The 26,714-nt window shown below is 43.2% G+C and overlaps 1 protein-coding gene and 1 long non-coding RNA gene across 5 annotated transcripts in view; both read left to right on the forward strand.

The window, feature by feature from the left end:
• PPP2R3C (protein phosphatase 2 regulatory subunit B''gamma) overlaps nt 1-26,714 on the forward strand; it is a 40,969-nt gene that overhangs the window by 3,429 nt on the left and 10,826 nt on the right. For all 4 annotated transcript variants that reach the window (XM_002718140.5, XM_017348262.3, XM_070053754.1 and 1 more), the window contains exons 3-7: nt 4,837-4,941; nt 5,435-5,547; nt 7,625-7,722; nt 8,575-8,645; nt 18,064-18,196. In XM_002718140.5, the coding sequence (XP_002718186.2) occupies nt 4,837-4,941; nt 5,435-5,547; nt 7,625-7,722; nt 8,575-8,645; nt 18,064-18,196 (520 nt within the window). The remainder of the gene's footprint in view (nt 1-4,836; nt 4,942-5,434; nt 5,548-7,624; nt 7,723-8,574; nt 8,646-18,063; nt 18,197-26,714) is intronic.
• LOC138844630 (uncharacterized) lies at nt 23,547-26,714 on the forward strand. Its single transcript, XR_011380756.1, has 2 exons — nt 23,547-25,238; nt 25,746-26,714. It is a non-coding gene; the product is annotated as an uncharacterized lncRNA (long non-coding RNA).

Below are 26,714 nucleotides of genomic sequence, written 5' to 3' on the forward strand. Positions count from 1 at the left end.
CAAAAGGCTTCTATAGCCTTGGCAGCTCATGACAAGACCCTCGGGTGATCACTGACGTCATAAATAAGAGTGTCAATTGTTAAATCAACAACAGAATTCACTGTGCACTTGCTCCCCATGTAGGACCCCTGTCCTTAGTGAGTTGTACTATGAGAATTAACGGTAAAACTTGTCTTCAAACAGCACTTTATACATTTTGTGTTTGTTTGGGTACAAACTGTTGAAATCTTTATTTAGCGTAGAATTGATCTTTTGTATATAAAGATAATTAAAAATGAATCTGAAAGAAGAATGGGATGGGAGAGGGAGTAGGAGGTGGGACAGCGGGGGGTGGGATGGCGGGTATTGGGAGGAAGAACTGCTTTATTCCAAAAGTTGTACCTATGAAATTTATTAAATAAAAGTTTTCTTTAAAAAAAAAAAAGAAAACAAAAAAAAATTGTCTAACTGGCATTCTTAAGGATTGCGGTATTAATGTATGAGTTATCCAGATTGTGAAACCATTCTTCAAATAAAAGTTTTTTTTCATGTGAACTTTTTTTTAAGGATTTAGTTACTTGAAAGGCAGAGTTTCAAAAAAAGAGATTTTTTTCGTCTACTGGTTCATTCCCCAAATGGCTGCATTAGTGGGGTTGGGCCAGGCTGAAACCAGGAGCCAGGAACTCTATCCTGGTCTCCTTTGTGAGTGGCAGGGCCCCAAGCCGTCTTGCACTGGCTTTCCCAGGTATGTTAGCGGGGAGCTAGATCGGAAGTGGGGTAGCACCAAAACACCGGCCCCTCGTGAACATTTTTATTGGAAACTCTTCCATAAAACTGTAAGTCTTACAGTCTTTTCAGAATTATAAGACTAATCTTCGTAGTGAAAAAGAGAAAAAAAATACAGCTAAGCAAGGCAATATTGTCACATAATGTCACCCACAGATATTAAAAAATGCTTTTACACAAATCTTTCTACATGTTTTTGTAGGTGTGTGTGTATTTTAACAAAAACAGGATCATGTTTCCCTGCTCTCTGCATCTCACACTCTTCTTTAACTGACAATGGAATGTTTTTGATAACCTAGTAGAGAGGGAAGGGAATTGACATTTTTGAGTGCCTAATTGCTGCAGAGTCCTTTCTACTTGTTGCTTCATATAATCTTTCTTTTTTTCTTTGACAGGTAGAGATATAGATAGAGAGAGAGACAGAGAGAAAGGTCTTCCTTCCATTCGTTCACTCCCCAAATGGCCACTACGGCCGGCGCTGTGCCTATCCGGAGCCAGGAGACAAGTGCTCCTCCCTAGTCTCCCAAGCGGGTACAGGAGCCCAAGCACCTGGGCCATCGTCCACTGCCTTCCCAGGCCACAGCAGAGAGCAGGAAAGGAAGAGGAGCAACTGGGACTAGAACTTGGCACCCATATGAGATGCCGGCGCCGCAGGCGGAGGATTAACCAAGTGAGCCACGGCGCCAGCCCCCTCATATAATCTTTCTTATCAAGTAGTATTTTACTCACCCAGAAAGAACGCTTGAGTAGGAATTATCTAGCCCCATTCCTGATCTCAGGACCAAACTTGCTTTCCTCTTCTGAGGGAATCTCTGTTTTCCTGTCTTCACACCCCTTTTTTCTTTGACTACTTTTGGATCCCTTATGGTGTGCTGTCTGCAGCTGTGGGCCCATGAAGGGTTTTTCCTTCTTCCTCTCTGTGTGTTTTTTTTTTTTTTTTTTTTTTTTTTTTATCTTACGAGATTTATTTATTTATTTAAAAGGCAGAATTACAGAGAGGCAGAGGCAGAAGAGAGAGAGAGAAGTCATCCATCTGCTTGTTCACTCCCCAAATGGCTGCAACAGCTGGAGCTGGGACCATCAGAAGCCAGGAGCCTGGAGCTTCTTTCAGGTCTCTCACGTTCCACTGCTTTCCTAGGCCATAGCAGAGAGCTGGATGGGAAGAGGAGCAGTCGGTACACAAACCGGCACCCACATGGGATGCTAGCACTGCATGCGGAGGCCCAGCCCACTACACCATGCACTGGTTCTCCTAGCATAGTTTTTGATCACCACTTCTCTCCTACACTGATTAGCTGGTTAATGGGCCATGGAACGTAGTCTCAATCTTAGTTCCAGCTCCAGCCTCACCTCCACCTCTGATGTTTCTAACTTCTCCATTGGCTTTTTTATTTTTGCTTTTAAAATTTATTTATTTACTTGAGAGGCAGAGTTACAGAGTGAGGGAGAAGCAGAGAGAGGTCTTCCATCTACTGGTTCACTTTTCAAATGGTCTCAACGGCTGGAGCTGGGGCAATCTAAAGCCAGGAGCTTCCTCCAGGTCTCCCACGCAGGTGTAGGGGCCCAAGCACTTGGGCCATTTACTACTGATTTCCCAGGGGCATTAACAGGGCGCTAGATCAGAAGCGGAGCAGCTGGGATGCTGGCACTGCAGATGGATGCTTAACCTACTTCACCACAGCACTAGCCCCTCCATTCATTTTGACAGGAAGGAGGACATTTCAGTTCTTGGAAATGAAAGTTAGAAACCATATTCTTGGCTGGCATTGCAGCTCACTAGGCTAATCCACCACCTGTGGCGCCGGCATACCAGCTTCTAGTCCCAGTTGGGGCACCGGATTCTGTCCCGGCTGCTCCTCTTCCAGTCCAGCTCTCTGCTGTGGCCTGGGAGGGCAGTGGAGGATGGCCCAGGTCCTTGGGCCCTGCACCCGCATGGGAGACCAGGAGGAGGCACTTGTCTCCTGGCTTCGGATCGGCACAACGCACCAGCTGTAGCAGCCACTTAGGGGGTGAACCAACGGAAAAAGGAAGACCTTTCTCTCTGTCTCTGTCTCTGTCTCTCTCTTTAACTCTGTCAAAAAAAAAAAAAAAAAAAAAAGAAACCATATTCTCCAGTTTAGACTAAGGGTTTCTGAGCTGCATTTAATGGGGAAAATGGAAAAGGAAGAAGAAATCCTTTGAACAAATTATGCTGAGTCACTTATGAGTCATTTTGTTTTTCAAAGATTTTGTCTATTTTTTTTTTAAGATTTTTTTTTTTTTTTTTTTTTTGACAGGCAGAGTGGACAGTGAGAGAGAGAGACAGAGAGAAAGGTCTTCCTTTGCCGTTGGTTCACCCTCCAATGGCCGCTGCGGCCGGCGCGCTGCGGCCGGCGCACCGCGCTGATCCGATGGCAGGAGCCAGGTGCTTCTCCTGGTCTCCCATGGGGTGCAGGGCCCAAGCACTTGGGCCATCCTCCACTGCACTCCCGGGCCACAGCAGAGAGCTGGCCTGGAAGAGGGGCAACCGGGACAGAATCCGGCGCCCCAACCGGGACTAGAACCCGGTGTGCCAGCACCGCTAGGCGGAGGATTAGCCATTAGCCTAGTGAGCCGCGGTGCCGGCCTAGATTTTGTCTATTTGACAGAGTTCCGGAGAGAGAAAGAGAGCGAAAGGACTTCCATCTGCTGGTTCACTCCCCAAATGGCCACAATAGCCAGGGCTGGGCCAGGCTGAAGCTAGGAGCCAGGAGCTTCTTCAGGGTTCCCACATGGGTGCAGGGGCCCAAGGACTTGAGCCATCCTCTACTGCTTTCCCAGGTGCATAAGCAGGGAGCTGGATCAGGAGTAGAGCAGACAGGACTCTAACCGGTGCCCATTTGGCTTGCCGGCACTGCAGACACTGCTTCACTCACTGCGCCACAGCACCAGGCCCAAAATAAGTTATCATAAAGCCCTGCTGTGCCAGTGCCCCAGCTGGAAGACCTGTCTGAGAGGCCAGCATAATGACATAGGCTTGACTGTCACCAAGAAGGAAAGGGATTCAGGATCCATGGCCATGTTTTCCCAAGACTGTCAGTCTTCAGCTAGTTCAGTTTTAATTTTGTATTATTCTGAGGTGACAACAGAAACACAGTGCTGTAAGAATATAAAATGAACCTTGGAGTAGCCTCCAGCTTTTCCAGGGCAGGCATCTGACCTTACTGGTTACTGAATTCTCTGCTCACCTGTCTGTGGGTTTTTTGTTGTTGGTTTTTTTTTGTTTGTTTGTTTGTTTGTTTGTTTTTGCTTAATTATTTAATTTGTTTGAAAGGCAAAAAGAGATCTTCCATCAGCTCATTACTCCCCAAACTTCCACAACAGTCAGGGCTGGGCCAGGCTGAAGTTAAGAGCCTGAAATTCAGTCCAGGTGTCCCACATGGGTAGGAGGGACCCAAGTACTTGAGCCATCATCTATTGCCTTCCAGGAAAGAAAGCATACTTTAGCAAGAAGCTGAATCAGAAGCAAAGTAGGTAGGACTCAACCAAGCACTCTGATACGAGATGAAGGTATCCTAAGTGGCAACTAAACCACTGTGCCGTGTGCCAACCCCTAGATCTGTTTTGTTACAGAATGTTAAACCAGGGGCCGGCACTGTAGCATAATGGATAAAGCCGCCATCTGCAGTGCCGGCATCCCATATGGACGCTGGTTCGAGTCCGAGCTGCTCCACTTCCAATCCAGATCTCTGCTATGCCCTGGGAAAGCAGTAGAAGATAGTCCAAGTCCCTAGGCCCCTACACCCACAAGGGAGACCCGGAAGAAGCTCCTGACTTCGGATTGGTGCAGCTCCAGCCGTTGCAACCATCTGGGGAGTGAACCAGCAGATGGAAGATCTTTCTTTTTCTCTCTGCCTTTCCTTCTCTCTCTGTGTAACTCTGACTTTCAAATAAATAAATACATCTTTATTAAAAAAAAGAATATTAAGCAGAATTAGAGTGAGGTATAAAAAATTGAAGCAATGATATACAGTTATTTTATGAAGCCACATGACATTGTACATGATCTGTGTGTCTAAACTTCACATGTAGTAATCTCTGATGTGTTTTTAGCTACCTGCTGAAGACGAAGTCTTACTTCAGAAATTAAGAGAGGAATCCAGAGCTGTCTTTCTGCAAAGGAAAAGCAGAGAACTGTTAGATAATGAAGAATTACAGGTAAGAAAGAAGTAAAAAGTTGCTTTAGCTGTTAACTGTTTCTTATTTGTGCTGCTTAAATCATGCAGGATCTCTTGGTGCTGAATCGAATCGGTACAGCCTAGGCTCTTGAGCACTGATACCCACCAAAATCAGCTGAGCTTGTACTGTGGCCATGGCTCCCAGTGATAGTGTGGTTGGTTCTTGTTGAAGTTCCTAGGGGATTCTGATGTGCAATTGATGTTGAGAACCACTGCTAGTGTCAGAGGGCAGAGGTTCAAATCCTAGCCCTGCTGTGTAACTTCAGGCACTGGATTTAAAATTATGTAGGTATGCAATAAATGTTAGCACTTTATTTGTTGTTGTTATTAGTAATCAAAAAGATAATAGGGCAGGAGATTTATCTTCATATTAACTTTGCTGTCAGATCATCATTCTAATAGAAACGATATATTTAACTTTTTAAATTTTACTTTTTAAGTTATAATATCTTCATTTCTGTAATTTTCTTAAGAACTTATGGTTTTTGCTGGACAAACACCAGACACCACCTATGATTGGAGAGGAAGCAATGATCAATTACGAGAGTTTTTTGAAGGTTGGTGAAAAGGCTGGACCAAAGTGCAAGTAAGAGTAATGTAATTTACAAAGGAGTGTGTTTTATCAAGCTTTGCTTTTTATTAAAAATTTAATTTATTAAAGAGAAAGAGAGAGTTCTCATCTGCTGGCTCACTCCCTGAATACCCACAACAGTCATGACTGGACTGGGACCAAAGCAGCGAATATGATGCAGGTCTCCTGTGTGGGTAGAAACCTTGAGCCATCAGTGCTGCCTCCCAGGGTCTACATTGGAAAGAAGTTAGAGTCAGGTGCTGGGAATCAAACCTAGGTACCCTGATGTGGAATATAGGCTTCTTAACTGCTAAGCTAAATGCTTGCTCCTTGTTAAGGTTTTTTTAAGAATATGTTTGTTTAATTGAAAGGTAGAGCAACAAAGAGAGGGAGAGACAGAACCACCCACTGGTTCACTCCCCACTTGCCCGCAAGAGCGGAGGCTGGGCAAGGCTGAAGCCAGGAGACACAAGTGGCAGGGGGCCCAAGTACGTGGGACATCATCTGCTACCTTCACATTAGCAAAAAGCTGGACCAAAAGCAGAGCTGCAGGAGCAGGTGCTCTAGCATCGTAAGTGGCGGCTTAACCTGCCGTGCCACAACACTGGCCTCACTGTTAAATATTTTAAATGCCTCAAATGTTAGTAAAAGTTGAACTCAGTGGTGTGACATTTGTGTCAATTTGAGTTACTAATGAAATTTAATAAAAGTATTTTTAACATTATGTTAATATGGGACTAATATTTTGGTGTAGCAGGTAAAGCCATGACCTGGGACACCAACATTCAATATGAGCACCGGTTTAAGTCCTGGCTGCTCCGCTTCTGATGCAGCTCCTTGCTAATGTGCCTGGGAAAGCAGTGGAAGATGGCCCAAGTGTTTGGGCCCCTGCCATCAATGTGGGAGACCAGGATGAAGCTTCTGGCTTCGGCCTGGCCAAACCCTGGCTGCTGTGGCCATCTGGGGAGTGAATCAGTGGATGGAAGATATCTCTTTCTCTATCCATCTCTCTCTCTTTGTAACTCTTAATTTTCAAATAAATAAATAAATGTCTTCCAATTACATTAGTATGAAATTGTTAAGTTATATATATGAGACTTTAGGCCCTCATTTTTTTTCCTTTTTTTTCTTTTTTAAAATTTTTTCTTTTATTTAATAAATAGAAATTTAGAAAGTACAACTTTTGGATTATAGTGGTTCTTTCCCCCATAACCACCCTCCCACCCGCAAACCATCCCATCTCCTACTTCCTCTCCCATCCCATTCTTCATCATGATTCATTTTTAATTATCTTTATTTACAGAAGAGCAACTCTCTACAAAGTAAAGATTTCAACAGTTTACACGCAGACACACAAAGTATAACGTACTGTTTAAAGACTAGTATTACTGTTAAGTCTCATAATACAACACATTAAGAACAGAGGTCCTACAGGGGAGCAAGTACACAGTGACTCCTGTTGTTGATTTAACAATTAACACTCTTATTTATGACGTCAGTGATCACCCGAGGGTCTTGTCATGAGCTGCCAAGGCTATGGAAGCCTCTTGAGTTCACAGACTCCAACTTTATTTAGACAAGGCTGTAACCAAAGTGGGAGTTCTCTCCTTCCTTCAGAGCAAAGTACCTCCTTCTTTGATGGCCCCTTCTTTCCACTGGGATCTCACTCACAGAGATCTTTCATTTAGGTCATTTTTTGCCACAGTGTCTTGGCTTTCCATGCCTGAAATACACTAATGGGCTTTTTAGCATGATCCAAATGCCTTAAGGGCTGATTCTGAGGCTAGAGTGCTGTTTAGGCCATTTGTCATTCTTTGAGTCTGCTGTGTATCCCACTTCCCATGTTGAATTGTTCTTCCCTTTTTAATTCTATCATAGGCCCTCATTTTTAAGACAAAATAATGTCAAGTAAAAAAGAATGCAAAAATGTCTGACTTAATATTTTAAGTTTGTACTATGAGTATTTGCTTTAATTCTTCCATTTTTTATTTTGATTTTTATTTGTATGAATTTATGTGTTCTTTCTGATTCATGTTGAAATTATTTTTGTATTATGTTGGGAGATCATTTTAATCTTTATTTCCTTTTTTAGGCAATTTTTCACAGCAAAAGTCTTCGCTAAACTCTTTCATACAGATTCCTATGGAAGAATTTCCATCATGCATTTCTTTAATTATGTTATGCGGAAAGGTAATATTTCTTGTGCTTGAACAACTGCTTTCTGGGAGTCAGTAGATTTTTTATCTGTGCTTTCATGTTCTTTCTTTCACATGAAAAATAACTCTGGCTGTTGGAGTCACAGAATTTCTTATCTTTTGACCAAAATTTGTTCTACTAGTAGTATAATTCTTTCATGGAACTTACTAGAGCTGTGATTTTCTAACATAAATTTGAGTTCATTATTATAAAATATAAACAAAGAACTCAAGTATCCTAAAGATACTAGCAGATTAGAATTATCACAGCTAACCAAGAATTTTAGTGTAGGGTGATTGGAAATCATTTTAATTTACTGGTGATTTATTTTGCTACTGTATTCTGGGTGAGTTGCCTGAAAAGAGTTTCAAGCCCACAGTTGTAGCATCAGTTACAAAGAACTTCTGTTAAAACAACATGGAGTTGTTACGATTGTATGAGAACCATAATGATCTGTGGAATTCTGTTATGTACTGGCTCTAACCAATGCTTGTAGTAATTAACCCCAGTGAAATAAAAGTATCTTTATTGAAGACAGTATTACATTGGCTGTCCCTGTTTGGTGGAACACCAAGTTTAATAGGTAAAGGATAAGATCCCAAGGGTATCTGTTTTACTTTATCTTTGGTCTTTGGTCATGATGGAATTGTTGAAATCTGTTATCTTACTGTATATTTGTTTTGTTTCAAACAGTTTGGGGCTTAATCATCATATAATATATGTGAGAAGAAACATGTTTATGTTATTAGAGTAGCTTGTACCACTGATCTAGCTATCTGCCTTTTCCATACATATGCTACAGGAGAGATCTTAATAATTACATTCCATTTGCTTGTTTATTATCAGTTTGGCTTCATCAAACAAGAATAGGACTCAGTTTGTATGACGTCGCTGGGCAAGGGTACCTTCGGGAATCTGTAAGTGTTAACCTGTTTTTAATAACTACTTCCAAATATTCACAGCAGTCATCTCTGGATTTTGGAATTAAGGATGATTCTTGTTTTGTTGTGTTTCTGTTTTTATGGGAGTATTTTTTTCTTTTACAAATCATGTGTTACATTATATTTTTAATGTATATTAACAGTTAGAAAACTTATGGGTTATTTTTCTTCAACCTAAGAAAATCCTTTTAAAAGGGAAAGTGTTTTTTTTAAAGTTTCTAAAGGTTTAAATATCATTGAAGAAACGGTGAAAAATTTGTTGATTCATGAATGATGTCAATATGTGACTATTTTAAGATAGGCCAAGAGTTACTGTTTTGTTTTTTTTTTTCCTCCCCTTACTGGATGTAAGGTCCATTACCAAAAGGCCATTTATTTCCTATTAGGTACTAATGGAATTAGTTTCCAACAGAAAAATAAAAGCTAATGATCCAAACAGCTATGCTTCCTGTAAACATGAGCATCTAAATTATACTTGTAGGTTTCTTTAGAGCTTAAGCTTTTTTCCGGGGCTGGCACTGTGGCATAGCGAGTAAAGCCGCCGCAAGCAGTGCCAACATCCCATATGGGCCCCTGTTCAAGACCTGGCTGCTCCACTTCTGATCCAGCTCTCTGCTATATCCTGGGAAAGCAGTAGAAGATGGCCCAAGCCCTTGGGCCCCTGCACCACACATGGGAGACCCGGAAGGAGCTCCTGGCTCCTGGCTTTGGATCAGCACAGCTCTGGCCATTGCGGCCACCTAGGGAGTGAACCAGTGGATGGAAGACCTCTCTCTTCCTCTCTCCCTCTCTCGCTCTCTCCCTTTCTCCCTCTCCCTCTCTCTCTCTTCTCTATCTGTGTAACTGTGGGTTTTAAGTAAAATAAATAATTTTTTTTTAAAAAAAGCTTTTTTTCCCACACATATGGAGGCTTTTCTTTCGGGGGGGTGCAGTTTGGAAGGGAAGAAAGGGAATTTGGCATAGACTGTATTAGTTCACCAAATAATTATTCAGCTATAGCTTTAAAGAAAGGTGAGTTCTTGTGTATGGTTTGTTATAGTTCCTGTTGTAGTTTATTGCAGGCTGTTTGTTCAGATGTCTGAAGAATGTGTTAGCTTCTTCTGAACATTAATACTGTGAGACCTTTCCAGGACACTTTAAAATTCTTGTCCTTAAAGGTTCAGGCCTCCTTGAAAAGAAAAGGCTCCTGGAGTTAGCTGCCTGTTGATACTTACTCAGGGGTCAGGTATTCCAGAGCTCTGAGAATCCTTGTTAACAATTTGCTTTATAAAACACTCTTCCTTATTATAAAGGCTTTGTTTTGCCTCTTTCTATGGATGGAAATAAAAATTGAAAGAGATGGGAGAGGGGAGAAGAAAGGAAGTATATCTCTATAGTTTTTTTTTTTTAATTTATTTATTTATTTGAAAGTCAGAGTTACAGACAGGCAGAGGCAGAGACAGAAATCTTCCATCTACTGGGCCAATCTGAAGCCAGGAGTCTGGAGCTTCTTCTGAGTCTCTTACATGCATGCAGGGTACCAAGGTATTTAAGAAACTTAATTAACTTTAAAGAAGCACCCAAGAATGATACATCTTTTAGATAGTTACAGTAAAACTCTTTGAGGACAGAGGTCCTGCATGGGAAGTTAGTGCACAATAACTCTTGTTAATTTAACAATTCACACTCTTATGTGTGACCTCAGTGATCACTGGAGGCTTGTGACATGAGCTGCCTAGGCTATGGAAACCTTTTGAATCCATAGACTCCATCAGTATTTGTACAAGGCCATAAGCAAAGTGGAAGTTCTCTCCTCCCTTCAGAGAAAAGTACATCCTTCTTTGATGACCACTTCTTTCCAGTAGGGTCTCACTGATCGAGATCCTTCATGTAGGACACTTTTTGTCTCAGTGTCTTGGCTTTCCATGTGTGAAATGCTCTCATGGGCTTTTCAGCCAGATCAGAATGCCTTAAGGGCTGATTCTGAGGTCAGAGTGCTATTTAAAGCGATGGTCATTCTGTGAGTTTGCTGGGTGGACTGCCTCCCATGTTGGAGCATTCACTCCTTTTAAATTCTATCATTACCAGACCCTTAAACCTATCCATACGATCATTTTAACACTTAAGATGGTATTTTCACTGCTCAGGTTAAGGAGATTTGGTGTCCCATGGCAACTTTTAAACTGTATTCTTAGAAGTCTATGGGAATGTATGCAGAACTGTACAGCTTTATATTTATAAACTTCATATACCTCGTAATTACAACTTTAGGAACATGGTGATTCTTCCCACCATGCCCACCCTTCCACCCACACTCCCAAGCTCTCTTCCTCCTATTTTTTTTACTGAGATCTATTTTCAGTTGATTTGTACACATATGTTTAACTCTATGATAATTGAAGAGTTAAACAAATAGTATTTAAAAAAAAAAAACTGTTCCTCAATAGCCAAGACATTGCTTCTGAGTGTTATTTCACTTCTACAGATTGCCATTTAGGTGCTCTGTTAGTTATCACAGGTCAAGGAGAGCATGTGGTATTTGTCCCTTTGGGATTGGCTTATTTTACTAAGTATGGTGTTTTCCAGATTCATCCATTTTGTTGTAAATGACTGGATTTCATTTTTTTAGCACTGTGTAGTATTCCATAGTGTACATATCCCATAATTTCTCTATCCAGTCTTCAGTTGACAGGCATTTGGATTGATTCCATGTCTTAGCTATTGTGAATTGAGCTGCAGTAAACATGGAGGTGTAGATAACTCTCTCATATGCTGATTTCATTTCCCTTCAGTAAATTCCCAGGAGTGGGATGCCTGGGTCATATATTGTACTGTGGAGAGTTTGATTTCAGTGTGTCGTGGTGAAGATCTTTTCTGTTCATGACTATTAGGAATTCTTTGTGCTTTCTGTACTTGGATGTCCCTTTCTTTCTCCAAATTAAGGAAGTTTTCTGTTATTTCATTAAGGCCTTCTAATTCTTTCTCTCTTTCCATGCCTTCAGGAACTCCTAGAACCTGTATGGTGGGTCGTTTGATAGTATCCTGTAGATTCCCAACAATGTTTTTTAAATTTTCTAATTTCTTCTTATTTTTTGTCTGACTATATAATTTCTTGTGCTTTGTCTTCTAAATTGGATATTCTTTCTTCTGCTTCACAGATTCTGTTGTTAAAGCTTTCCACTGCATTTTTTATTTGTTCTATTGAATTCTTCATTTCCAAGATTTCATTTTGCTTTCTCTTTAAGATCTCAATTTTGTGGAAGAAATTTTCTTTCATGTCATGTACAGATTTCATTAGTTCGTGCCTTTGCTTCTGATTACTTCTATGTAATTTTTTTTTTTAAAGATTTATATATTTGTTTGAGAGTTATACAGAGATAGAAGGAGAGGCAGAAAGAGAGAGAGGGAGGGATCTTCTATCTGCTGGTTCACTCCCCAATTGGCTGCAATGCCTGGAGCTGTGCCAATCGGAAGCTAGGAGCCAGGAGCTTCTTCTGGGTCTCCCATGTGGGTTCAGGGGCCCAACTGGGCCATTTGCTGCTGCTTTTCCAGGCCATAGCAGAGAACTGGATCAGAAGCAGAACAGCCAGTACTTGAACCAGCACCTATTTTTATTATCAATTTTTTGAATTCAATTTCTTGCATGCCTTCAAACTCTTCATCTTCACATTCTAGTATTGAAGTGTTGTGTTCTTTTGGGGGCCTCATGTTGTGTTCTTTATTCTTGTCTCTTGAATTGTTCTGTTTAGTGTTCGGCATTTGTGGAGATACTCATTAGTTTCTTCTTTGTGTGTTTGCTGTGGCAGTTTTTATCTTTGGTCTATGTGTGGAGAAGTAGAGTGTCTGCTTCAGGGAATACCTGGAGGCGGGTAGTGGGTGTGGCCAGGGAGCTCTGTTCAGTGCTCCAAGTGAAGGAAGTGTTAAGGTGACACCCAGGTTGGGCATGGTAAATCTTTTTTTCTTTTTCTTTTTTCATCAGAGGGGAGGTTTCTCTTCTGTTGGCATAGACTCAGCTTATTTCCTCTCCTTAAAGTAGACCATTGCCTGAGCGCTAGCCCCAGTGGGTATATTGTTCATTCACACTTCCATAAGGACCACACAAGGGATCTGTGTGGTCCTTGTGTAAGCAGATTCCCCAGCGAGGTCCCTCACCAAGGAACCAGGGAGCACTAAGTGTGTGAAGCCTTCCATAGTGACTGCCCAAAGTCCCAGCCACACCCTGAGCCTTCCCATGCAGCCTCAGTGTTTTCACAGTCCTGGCACACAAGCCTCCCACATTGTCGAGCACCCAATCCCCCATCAGTTCTCCCTACCAGACTCAGGAGTCTTCACTCAGCTGGTTGCTGGGCGTGGACATGAGCTGGTTCAGCTGTTACATATGTCCAAAATGTCACTTGCTCTGTATCAGCTTGTAACAGGACACCATTGTAGGTGATCAGGGAGAGAGAAATGTGCCCCCTCTTTTTTTTTTCCTCTAGTTTGGCAGGTGCAGTATCCCCCACAGGGCTCCAAGCCAGCTTCCCTCCAGGCTTTTCCTGCAGCTTTATCGCCAATAGCTTGAGCTCTGCAGTCTGGTCTCACCTCTCTCCAAAGCTGGTGTGGAGGCTCTCAGCTGCTGGGCTCCTGAGTTGTGTGTTGTCCACACCCTCCACTTAGGTCTGCTGTGTTTCTCTAATTTGCATGGAGTTTCCTCTGCCATTTTCTCCCTAACTCTTCCCTAAGGCTGCGCTCTCTCTACTTTCTTAAAACTGTCTTCTCCTAGACTAGAGCAGTAAGCTCCCTCCCTACTCCACCATCTTAATCCTCTGCCACTTTGCCTTTTGAAACCAGACTTTGTGTCATGAATTTAAGACAGTGACTTCCAGAGCAGCATCTTTAATTTAAATAGCATATGCAAACTTTTATTCACTTAGTGAGCGCTTAGTAACAGTTAGGGTTTTGGGTTAGAATTTGTGTCAAGTACTGTTCTAACCCTTACCCTTAAGGAGCTCTTTTTCCCCAGCAGAATGAGAAGACAGACACTAAGTTAGAAGCAACATAAATTGAAGTAGTGACAAGTCAAATGGAGAAAATAAAATAGGGTGTAAGACAATAAAGCAAACAAATGACCTGTGTTGAGGGCTATTTTAGAAAGAAAAGATGGGAGGAGCACCTCTTTAAGGTAGTGATTTTTAGGTATTGAAGAACTAGAAAGAAGCCAGCATTGTGGAGGGAAAAGCAACTACAATGTTTCCAAGGCAGAATTAAACTTGACCTGTTCTAGGAACAGAAGGAAGCCAGTGTGGTTAGAGCATTTAAATATGAGTTACAGTGAAAGGAGGTCAGGTTGGAAAAGTAGGCTTGGACACCACATAGCGGGGTTAGGCAAGGGTAAGGGGGTTGGATTTTATTTTAAGGGTAATGGGAAGGGGTTGGCGCTGTGGCGTAGCCAGTAAAGCCACCACCTGCAGTGCCAGCATCCCATATGGGCACCAGTTCAAGTCCCAGCTGCTCCACTTCTGATCCACCTCTCTGCTGTGGCCTGGGAAAGCAGTAGAAGATGGCCCAAGTGCTTGAGCCCCTGTACCCATTTGGGAGACCTGGGGGAAACTCCTGGCTCCTGGCTTCGGATTGGCTCAGCTCTGGCCATTGCAGCCAATTGGGGAATGAACCAGTAGAGGGAAGACCTGTCTCTCTCTCTCTGCCTCTCCTTAGAATCTCTGTGTAACTCTTACTTTCAAATAAATAAATAAATATTTTTTAAAAATTTATATTTTAAAAGATCACTCTGGGTGTTGTGTAGATTTCTAAGGAAGTTAGAGTGAAAATCTTTATAGCTTATAGGAATCTTTAAGGCAGCTACTTTAGTAATTTATATAAGAAATGGTTTTGGTCCTGACCACAGTGAGTGGTAGCTGAAGAGAAAGCCATAAATAGATTAAATCAATATGGATTTTGTATGCCTCCCTATACTCACTTCCAGAAAAATACTTGTGGCTGTATTGGAATTGGATATTGGGGTAGGGTGTTGGTGAAAGAAAGGTAGGAACCAAAAATAAGTATTAAATTTTTGTATTAAATAACTGCTGGAATAGGAAAACCAGGGTTAGGCATGAGAGGAGAGTCCCATTTTAGATACATCAAGTTTGAGATGCCTATTCCATAAATTATAAAATATTTCAGATCTAAATTCTGTAGGTTGGGTCCAGTGTTGTGGCACAGCAGGTTAAGGTGGAGCATGTGACAGCATCATCCCCTTATGGGTACTGGTTTGTGTCACAGCTGCTCCACTTTGGATCCAGCTCCCTGCTAATGTACCTGGAAAAGCAAGGAAGGATGGCCCAAGTGCTTGGGGCCCCACATGGGAGACCCAGATGAAGCTCCTGGATCCTGCTTCTGCCTGGCCCAGTCCTGGCCATTGAAGTCATATGGGGAGTGAACCAGTGGATGGAAGATTTCTTTGCCTCTCTCTGTACCTCTGCATTTCAAATAAATAAATATTTTAAAATATTCTTATTTTTTTGTATTTTTAAAATTTATTTTAAAACTGCATTTCCACAAATGTACACAGCGTAAGCCCATCCAACCAGGCTAGCAGCTTTCCATTTCCCATGTGGCAGGCTATGGTCTCCAGAACCATGACCTGACGGCATTCCGGGTGCCCATGGACAGACCTCCCTCACCCCCAGTCCCTCATCACTGCTGCAGATTCACATGGACTGTATGGACAGTGTATGCTGCCACAGTTTCCCACCAAGGCCAGCCATGCACAGGGCAGCAGGAGGGCGGGAAGTGGGTCAGCCCTCCACCTCACTGCTCGCAGATCCCCTCCCCAGTCCACCCCTGCACACAGAGCCCCTTCCCTACTCTCATTCATGCCTGCGCTGTGCAAAAAATATTTTTTAAAAATCTGTAGCTCAAAGACCATCATAAACCAACTTAAAACAACAAACTAGGGAAAATAACTAAAATTCATTTACAAATGACTAGTTACCCCCAGTAAATAAAAATTTCTGGAGATCAAGAAGAAAATAGCCATTAACCCAAAAGAAAACTGGGTAAATCATAGAACTAGTGTTTAGAAAGTAAAATAAACATGCTTCTTATTCATACAAAAAAACTACCTTCACATACTAGGGGAAATGCCAGATAACCCTGTACTAGGATAGCATTTTTCACCTATAAAATTGACAGAGATCAAAAAGCTTTATAGAGGCCAGCGCTGCGGCTCACTAGGCTAATCCTCCCCCTTGCGGCGCCAGCACACCGGGTTCTAGTCCCGGTCGGGGCAACAGATTCTGTCCTGGTTGCCCCTCTTCCAGGCCAGCTCTCTGCTGTGGCCAGAGAGTGCAGTGGAGGATGGCCCAAGTGCTTGGGCCCTGCACCCCATGGGAGACCAGGAGAAGCACCTGGCTCCTGCCTTCGGATCAGCGCGATGCGCCGGCCGCGGCAGCCGTTGGAGGGTGAACCAATGGCAAAAGGAAGACCTTTCTCTCTGTCTCTCTCTCTCCACTCTGCCTGTCAAAAAATAAATAAATAAATAGTAGCAGCTCTTTGAGAGCCAATGTGGATTGACTATAAAGTTTATTAATAAATGACAGCAGCAATTTTCATAGTATGTTGCCACAGCCTGTGTAAAATGAGGGCTGGAAATAACACATATATATGGATCGGCTTATATTAATGAACTTCAGACAGTTCGCAGAAGGGGCCAGTGTTGTGGTACAGCAGGTTAAGCTGCCTCCTGCAGTGCTGGCATCACATGGGAGTGCCGGTTGGAGTCCTGACTACTCTGCTTCCAATCCAGCTCCCTGCTAATGTGCCTGGGAAAGCAGTGGAGAATAGCGCAGGTCCTTGGGCCCTCTGTACCCACATGGGAGACCTGGAAGAAGCTGCTGGCTCCTGGTTCAAATCTGCCCAGCTTCTGCCATTGCGACCATCTGGGGAGTGAACCAAAAGATGGAAAATCTCTGTCTCTCCCTCCCTCTCTCTCTCTACTTCTGCATTTCTTTTTTTTTTTTTTTTTTTTTTTGACAGGCAGAGTGGACAGTGAGAGAGAGAGACAGAGAGAGAAAGGTCTTCCTTTTGCCGCTGGTTCACCCTCCAATGGCCGCCGCTGCAGCCGGCGCACCGCGCTGATCCTGGCAGGAGCCAGGAGCCAGGTGCTTTTCCTGGTCTCCCATGGGGTGCAGGGCCCAAGCACCTGGGCCATCCTCCACTGCACTCCCTGGCCATAGCAGAGAGCTGGCCTGGAAGAGGGGCAACCGGGACAGAATCCGGCGCCCCAACCGGGACTAGAACCCGGTGTGCCGGCGCCGCAAGGTGGAGGATTAGCCTATTGAGCCACGGCGCCGGCTTACTTCTGCATTTCAAACAAATATTTATCGAAAACAAAGTTTCATGGAAAATGCCTATCATGAAAAAACTGTTCATGGATTTCAGTATTATTTTGTACCAAAATCAACATCCTTTAATTCCATATTCCATGAACTTTTTTTATTATTATTTGAAAGAATTATAGAGAGGAGAGACAGATTTTCCATCCACTGGTTTACTGCCCAGATGGCCAGGACTGGAGCAAGCCAAAGCCAGGAGCCAGGAGGTTCTTCCAGGTCTCCCATGTGGGAGGACTTTGGCCATCTGCTGCTGCTTTCCCAGGTGCAGTAGCAGGAAGCTGAATTAGAAGTGGACAGCCGGTAATCAAACAAGTACCCATTATGGGATGCCAGCATTGCAGGTGGTAACTTTAGTCGCTTCACCACAGTGCCAGGCCCTCCATGAACTTCTTAAAGTACTCTGATATTTGCATTCGTTTTCTTTGGAAAGCTGTATGATTCTTTTCCTTACATCAGAAGCTGATGCTGCAGGTTTCCTCAGGAGAGAGGAAATAGGTGAAGTGAGAATTTTAATTTATAGTTTTCGTTACTTTTGAGGTTGGAACTATGTAGAATGTGTGATGTATTCGGAGATAGTTTAAATTTTCAATATGGGGTAGGAGTATGGCCTAGCAATTAAGCCACTGGTTAGGATGCCCATTTTCCATATCAGAATATCTGGGTTTGGCACCTGCCTCCGTCGTCCGATTCCAGCTTCCTGCTACTGCAGACCCTGGAGGCAGTAGTGATGACTCCGGTGATCAGGTTCCTGCCACCCCAGAGAAGGAACTGGATTGAGGTCGTGGCTCCTGGCTGTGAGAGTATTTGGGGAGTGAATCAACAGATGGAAGCTCTGTCTCTGCCTTGCTCTGTTTCTCTCTCAAATGATATTTTTTTAATGTTTAATAAAAAATTAATATAAAAATTTTACCACAAACATAATCATTAGCTCATGTATTAGAGTATTAATGCTGACTAATCTTTAGAACTGAAGTTATATTTCAGTAGCTAATAAAGAATCAGGATTGGACATTTAATATTTTAAAATTTCTTTTTTTCAGGATTTAGAAAACTACATTTTGGAACTTATCCCTACTTTGCCACAGTTAGATGGACTGGAAAAATCTTTTTACTCCTTTTATGTTTGTACAGCAGTTAGGAAATTCTTCTTCTTTTTAGACCCTCTAAGAACAGGTAAGGAAAACTCTATCTAACTAGATATTATGATTATGTTATGTCTAAATCTCAGTAAGTCTTGAGAAAGTCTTGAAAAGTATCACTTATTTTCTTAATATGCCATTGCCATTCATAATGTCATGAATGTCAAGGGAGGAGAAAAGTTGAAAAAACAGTAGCAGGGGCCGGCGCTGTGGCGTAGCAGGTAAAGCTGCTGCCTGTAGGTGCCAGCATCCCAAATGGGTGCCGGTTCGAGTCCCGGCTGCTCCACTTCCAATCCAGCTCTCTGCTATGGCCTGGGAAAGCAATGGAAGAGAGCCCAAGTCCTTGGACCCCTGTACCCTTGTGGGAGACCAGGAAGACGCTCCTGGCTCCTGACTTCCAATTGGCACAGCTCCAACCATTGTGGCCATTTGGGGAGTGAACCAGCAGGTGGAAGATCTCTGTTTCTGCCTCTGCCTCTCCCTCTCTATAACTCTGTCCTTCAAATAAATAAATAAAACTTAAAAAAAAAAAAAGCAGTGCTTTGGTTTAGATTTACATAAAGATTTTTTATTTTTGCCTGCACGGACTGTAACCAGCTGTGTGACAGGGGATGTCGGCCTCAAAATAAAAATATAAACTGGGTAATCAGTCGTTACAGCTCTTTCCAGTAATAAGAAACTGGTTATCCTTAACCACTTTGCCAAACACCCACCCTAGAAGCCAGTTATTCTGGCAAAATTTGCTTTCTGATATGTGACATACTGGAGAATTGTTAGCTTTTTGATGAAAAATAATGTAATGAGAGTCATTTATCCATCATGTGTTTTTCTGTCTGAAGTTAACTATCCTGTATGGGAACCAGATAGTCTGCCCTCAGAAACAGTTTGCATTAGCAGTTGTTCTAACTCATCAGATGTAAATGCATGTAATTAGGGCAGAGCAAGAAACAGAGAAGGCCCAATTGAAGTCCTTGATTCTCCTTCCATTCTTGAAAATCCAGCTCTGAGTCCTGTTGCAGGACCTGGTAACATGATCTTTTTAAAATTCCCCCACTGCAGGCACATACACAGCTTTTCCTTTGGAAATTTTACAAAATAAAAATAGCTGTTTGGACTGTTTATTATGTACTCAGAATCACGCTAAGCATTTCTCATGGATCCTTTTTCTTCTCATAACCCCATATTATCATCCACATTTTTTCCACAAGTCAAATGAGACATAGCTAGGTTACATATTGTAGAAGTGGCATTCAGACTCCCATTTGTCTGCGCTTTTTTTTTGTGGGGGGGAAGGATTTTTTGGGGAACACCCTACAGACCGGAGTGAAGGGGCAGGGGCGGCGAAGGAAAAAGAAGGAGAATATAAGAGAGAAACAGAGAGGAGAGTAGCTAGCGAGGAGAGAAGATAGAAGAGAGAGGAGAGCAGAGCCAAGAGACCAGAGGAGGAGGCTAGAGAGAGGAACCCTGAGAGAGCAGGAGAGAAGGACCGAGAGAGCACGTGTTCAGAAACAGGCCCTTTTAAAACTTTGCCTGAGGGCGGGCAGGGAAGCAGGAGCAGTGAATCCCATTAGGATGGGGGTGGAGCCTGGCTCAGGTAGCTGGGCCAATCGGCCACCTGGTTACAACTGCGCCAGTTTCCTAACATTCCCCCCTTTTGTTTTTTATAAAGCAGGGTTTGTATGGGATTACATTAGTCCCAAAAGTCCAAGAGAGGTAGAGGGACGATGATCTGTCTTTAGAGCTACTTCCTGTTGACATGGAGCAATAATGTACTCTTCGCTGGCATGGGGCAATGTCTCAGGCCGCTGTCTCCTGGGTGGGGAGCCGAGTATGTCCCTGTAGCAGCATTTGGTTGACTGCCTGGTTGCTGAAGGCCTTTGTTTGTTCCATTATCACCTGCTGTAAACACTTAGACACTCTAGTATAGAAGACAGGGTGAGAGTAGTAACCGATGATCCTAAGAGTAACATTAACCAGGTACTAAGAGGATTTTATAGAGAGGAAATGGAGGGGGTCTCTGGACCCTTGTGGGGACAGTTTGATGGATGTGGCTTAAAGCTGATTCCAGCCAAGACTGGGAGAAAGGCCACTAACCTTTGCAGGTAGTGGGGTTTGTCTGTAGAGAAATTCTGAACAATCATGCAACATTAAGTGGGGAAGAGGACCATCAGTACACACAGGTTGGGAGTAGAGACATTGGTGGTAGAGTAGAGGCTATGGTTACAAAGGAATGAGGCCCAAGTGGGCTAGAGAGGGTTTAGAACAAAGGACAGAATCATTAGAGGAGCTAAAAAAGGTGCTGTCTAAGCTACAAATAAGTTTTCTGATTGAGAGGCAAATAGAACCTGATGGAAGGGGCTTGATAATAATCAGGTGGGCTTTAAAGCCTTGTAAATTATGAGGCCCAGACCTATCTCTTTACATAGGGTACATCCTAAGGGAGGTGTGAACCTCCTTGGGGAAGGCACTCTGTTGACTTCCATTACCTAGCTGGCCTGGGAGGAGAGCTGGCTAGAGAAAGGCAGGTGGCATCTCTAACAGGAAATTTACAGCTCTGCCTGCAGTGTTGCTGACCCTACTTGGCCATCCCTTCAGCTGCAGTGGTCACTTTGGAAGCTGGGCTGAGTGAAGGGCTTTTCAGCTTAGAGCCAATAAGATCCGTGGCTCTGACCTGGGCGTCCTTCGACTCCAGGGCAGGTCCATTTCCAGTGATCCAACTCTTGGCTGGCAGAGCTGCCAGGGCTCTTCACAAGCTGACGTCTGCTGAAGCCCAGGCTTTCCACACTGAAAGCCACTGCAGTGGACTGGCCTGTTGGGTCTCCTTGAGGGCAGATCACTGTACAGAGCAGCCATTAATAGGCCTCCCACCCATTGCTTCTGATGCCTAGCTTTCTTTTCCTCCTGGTTTTTGTTAAAGCAGACCAGAGGATGCAAGTCAAGGGGGTGCTCAAGTCCCATCTCTAATCTTCAGTGACCTAAACTAGAAGTCTGTAGTCACAGGCATGTTCTGTAGTAGTTTATGTTGAGGCAGACAATGCCCATGAGGAAAACTATATTCTCACTTTAAAACTTTCTTTCCCTTTGTTCTGAAAGGGAGGCTTTCCTGTTTACTGTTTTCCTCGCTGATGGCGAAGTAAATCTAGCTAAGAAATTATAATTTAAGTTCTTATTTTGGCTATGTTATTACAGAAAAATGTTAGCCATCTCTTTTGTAAGATCTAAAATCAAATTTTGAATCTTGGAGATTCCTTCATAATAGAATTAGTTTCCTACCTTGAGGAGAACAGAGAAATGAAAGAACAAGTTGGGCTTAGACTAGAGAAATAGGGGTGCCAGTCCCAGATTGCTTACTGACAATAGCAATATCACATGAAAACTTAGAAAGCAGTTTTAACCATTAGATGACAGCTTAAGAAAACATTACCAGAAGGCCCAATGCCTTCCATAAATATTAATACATATATTTGGAAACAGCTCTTAAATATCTAACATGATGGCCGGCGCCGCGGCTCACTAGGCTAATCCTCTGCCTTGCGGCGCCAGCACACTGGGTTCTAGTCCCGGTAAGGGTGCCGGATTCTGTCCCGGTTGCCCCTCTTCCAGGCCAGCTCTCTGCTATGGCCCAGGAGTGCAGTGGAGGATGGCCCAAGTCCTTGGGCCCTGCACCCCATGGGAGACCAGGATAAGTACCTGGCTCCTGCCATTGGATCGGCGCGGTGCGCCGGCCGTGGCGGCCATTGGAGGGTGAACCAACAGCAAAGGAAGACCTTTCTCTCTGTCTCTCTCTCTCACTGTCCACTCTGCCTGTCAAATATATATATATATATCTAACATGATATAGCTTGTTTCACCAGCAAATTTCAGCACAAGCATATAAAATGTTTTTAGTTTCTTTCTATCATCAAGTTTAAAACATATGATACAGATTCAGGTCACACAAATTAAAATATATCTTTGAATTATTTTAGCTGTTTAAATTTATGGACAATCTTATCTATAAGCCAATTAAAATAAAATTTTTAGTAAATTTTCCCATGTAGACAGTATGTATGCACATATAACATAATAGACCAATATAGCAGTTTTTTGTTTGTTTGTTTGTTTGTTTGTTTTTATTTTTTGACAGGCAGAGTGGACAGTGAGAGAGAGAGAGACAGAGAGAAAGGTCTTCCTTTGCCGTTGGTTCACCCTCCAATGGCCGCCGCGGCCAGCGCGCTGCGGCCAGCGCACCACGCTGATCCGATGGCAGGAGCCAGGAGCCAGGTGCTTTTCCTGGTCTCCCATGGGGTGCAGGGCCCAAGCACCTGGGCCACCCTCCACTGCACTCCCTGGCCACAGCAGAGAGCTGGCCTGGAAGAGGGGCAACCGGGACAGAATCCGGCGCCCCAACCGGGACTAGAACCCGGTGTGCTGGCGCCACTAGGCGGAGGATTAGCCTAGTGAGCCGCGGCGCCGGCCCAATATAGCAGTTTTAATAGTTTTTTTAAAAATCTAACTCCTGTTTGTAAATTACCAATCGATTTGAATTACTTTTGTTTTAGTAACCTCAGCTAACCATACTTTCTCACAGTTGGTACCTTTAATATATTATTGGCTTCATCTGTTTACAGAGTAATCCCAAAGTACTGAATACAATACATGTGGCTGGAAAAAGTTCATCAGAACCTATAGGAAGACAGCTAAACACAGAACCAACAATGCCCATGAGGAAAACTATATTCTCACTTTAAAACTTTCTTTCCCTTTGTTCTGAAAGGGAGGCTTTCCTGTTTACTGTTTACCTCGCTGATGGCGAAGTAAATCTAGCTAAGAAATTATAATTTAAGTTCTTATTTTGGCTATGTTATTACAGAAAAAAATGTAGTTTTATAAGCAAAAAATCTGATATACAAAACTGTAGATGACAAGATTTTAAGTTGCCACATTTAAAATTATAAACTCATTAACCAACAAGAGGCATTTGCTTACTGCACACAGTATTTTAGAAAGCACCTGTAGGATTTTACAAAGCATTTAACCCTTTAGGCCTCTGGGGCTTTTTTACTAAGATAACTATGTGTCTAGTAACACAAGATGATTAGACTTTTTAATTCTATATTTTATATATATTTTATTTTTCTATATTTTATATTCTAGAAACTTAAAATTTAGTACCACTTCACATCTTGACAGTACTTCTAATGTAATCCAAATAGCCTGATTAGTTGGCGTCTCTACAAGATGAGAGACATAAGTCCTTTGATTTTTTCAGTTGGGCCCGAACTGGAAAAACCAAAGTCCAGAATTTACTGGAAATTTCAGAGTCCAAGTTCTTTGAAACTTTGATTTTTGATTTTTTGAATGCCTGTCAAGAATGTCAAGAAGGCTGAAAATCCAAAATATCTGGTTGAAGTAAGATTCCTTAAAATCATGACATAATATAGACCAAATTTGATCATTATTACAAGGTAATTATTTAAATGTTTGAAAAGATGCACATATTTAAATAACCCATAGCTCTTAATAAAAATTCAGCTGTTTTTAAACAATTAGAATTTAACAGACATCAAGAGAATATAATAGATTACTTTAACTTATTGCTTTAACAGAGGATTAGATTCTAATTTTATGTCAAAGAGGAATAGATTAGTATACTTGTGATGTTTTCGATCTGCCAATGTCCTTGATTTACATTTTGAGATAAACTGTTAAAAATCTTCAAATTAAGATTAAGGTAACGCATCAAATTTCAGCCTGAGTTACAAGCAATGTTGAAATATTTTCATAGACAGTTTATGAACTAACCCAAATAGTTTTTTATAGAATAACATGTTGAGTATACAAAAGTTTTACCCAATTTAAATTAGCAGTTATACCTAAATGACTTAGGATGCTGATATATTTTTATCTGAATTGAAATTAAAATTGCATTCATCTAAAACAAGTACTAATTACCCATTGTTGTTTCATTGAGTACTGATTACCCAGAAACCTGTTAAAATAAATTGCAAAATAAGTTCAGCCAGTTACAAAGCAGTATTTTCTTTTTTTTTCCTTTTTTTATTTTTATTTTATTTAGTAAATATAAATTTCCAAAGTACAGTTTATGGATTACAATGGCTTCCCCCCCCATAACTTCCCTCCCACTCGCACCCCTCCCATCTCCCGCTCCCTCTCCCATTCCATTCACATCAAGATTCAGTTTCAATTATCTTTATATACAGAAGATCGATTTAGTATATATTAAGTAAAGATTTCATCAGTTCGCACCCACACAGAAACACAAAGTGTAAAATACTGTTTCAGTACTAGTTATAGCATTACTTCACAAAGCAGTATTTTCAAAGGTAGTGAGTGATCTTTCTATATTCAGAGAAAGATTAGGTACAGTGGGCCAGGTCCCTGCAGGGAAACCTGATTCTCCCATCTGCATGATAAAACAAAGAGCTATCAGTAGGGTGGGACACCTAATTTGTTTCTCAATAAGTAGGGAGCCCTTGCCATTCTTATGGTAAGACTGGGACAAGAGAGGGACAAAAGACCAGTTGAAAACCATGGAGACCGGTCCCAAACTGATAAAACAGAGATAGTAGACTTTGGGCTCAGAGATAAAGAATTCCTAGGTGGGAGGGGGAGATACAGTGAGTGGGGGTAGGAGCTAGGGAGGAAGTACACAGGGGCTTGAGAATGGCTTTGAGGAATAGTTGAGCCATGGGCTTCAGATAGGACAGAAAAGGTTGACACCGCCCCCTGGAATTCAGCAGGAGTGGGGAGGTGAGGACAGGGCCAGGGCCGGAGCCAATGGTGGATTCTGCTGCGTGGGAGATAATGGCGCCAGAACTTCAGCCGCTGCTGAGGCCTCAGGAGGCGGCTGAGCCGGTGCCTGTAGATTGGAGCAATAAGGAAGTTCATCTGCAGGATAACAGGATCGGGGCAGAAGAGAGGATTTTTTTGCTCAGGCCTCTGCCCCCTAGTGCAAATCTTGGAGACCAGAAGTACACAGGGGAGGTTTAGTTAAAATATAGGAAAAGGCTTGAACATATGGAATCCCCTTCCATTTTCCCGAACGCTCACGGAAGTGATAAAGACGTTATCAGGTGTGGGGAGCAACTGGGAGCAACTCGGACTAGACTAAGTTACTGGAATTAAGACTTATTCTATGCATCTGCTCTCCCACAATATGGCGCTGGGAGAGGAGAAAACAGCTTCTACGCAGCTGCCTCTTGCCAACTTGAGTGATGACCTCCAGGAGCTGATCCTGCTCCTGATTGGAGGAGAGCAGCGTACTCGGCGTGTGGGCAGCCGAGTTGGGATTGGCGGAAGAGGACTATAAAGGAGGAGAGAGACAACATGCACCAGGAACATCTAAGAGGAACATCTATCTGAAGGAACACCTGTGCAGCCCCCGAGAGAGCCGGCCGGCGGTGTGCCGCTCCCCTGCGGAAGTGGGGAAAGTGGCAGGGGGAACCACCCTTCCACGGAGGTGGAAGGGTCAGTAGTCAACCCGGGAAGAACCAGCAGCAAACCCGGGGAGGGCCGAGCAGACGAAAGAACAGCTCAGGGTCCTGTGTCGTTCCTCCACGAAGAGGGGGAGCGACAATCAGGGTCAAACTACTCTGACTTCCGATCCCTCAGGGCCAAATGTGCCATCATAGAGGGGCCGCTTTTGAGGGCTGGGGCCAATTTGAGAGGACCATATTACTTAAAAGGCAACCAAGAGGAGAATCAGATGGAACGGGGGAGGAGGAATTTCCCATGGCGACTCAGTAGGTCAGATCAGTGGACAGCAAGCGTCCTTGAAGTCCTGGCCATCTGACTAGGAGAGGAATGGGAGCAGAAGGCGGGGTCGTCACCCAAGCGCCCACTGGAGCCCAGGGCCTAGCCTGTAGAGAGGCGAACAGAGATGGAGTCGTCACTCACACCCACTGTTGCCTGGGCACAGTGTCCGTAGAGGCTAAAGGCCTTAAGTAGAAGTAGGAGTGGTGGCTAGAGTTCAGTGCTACGACCTTTACGAGAGTAGTCAGGCGAGTATCCGACAGTAGACCACCACTCAAGTAGCAGTCGCCATGAGAGCTTCCCATTCCGCATCTTACCTCAAAATTTGGAAGGCTGATGTGTGGATGGAGGTCGCAGAGCGTTCAGTGGGTTGGAAAGAGTTCTGGAGGTGTGCTTCGTGACTGGCAGAAATCCAGGACCCCAGAGCACTGGGGGACGCTGGATTACCAATATGAGGCTATCCGAATCACGGCACCAATGTTATATCTTAATGTTAGCCATCGCAAAGCACACCGGACACCGGAGTAAGGGAAAGGGTTTATTGGGGAACACCCTACAGACCGGAGTGAAGGGGCGGCGAAGGAAAAAGAGAGAAGTAGAATATAAGAGAGAAACAGAGGAGAGTAGCTAGCAAGGAGAGAAGATAGAGCAGAGAAGAGGAGAGAGGAGAGCAGAGCCAAGAGACCAGAGGAGGAGGCTAGAGAGAGGAACCGAGAGAGCAGGAGAGAAGGGCCAAGAGAGACTTGTCTGCTCTTAACCACACCTCTGTGTTGCTTCCTATTCCAGAACATCCCAAA

This window comes from Oryctolagus cuniculus, chromosome 12, assembly GCF_964237555.1.
Source record: "Oryctolagus cuniculus chromosome 12, mOryCun1.1, whole genome shotgun sequence".
Lineage (NCBI taxonomy): Eukaryota > Metazoa > Chordata > Mammalia > Lagomorpha > Leporidae > Oryctolagus > Oryctolagus cuniculus.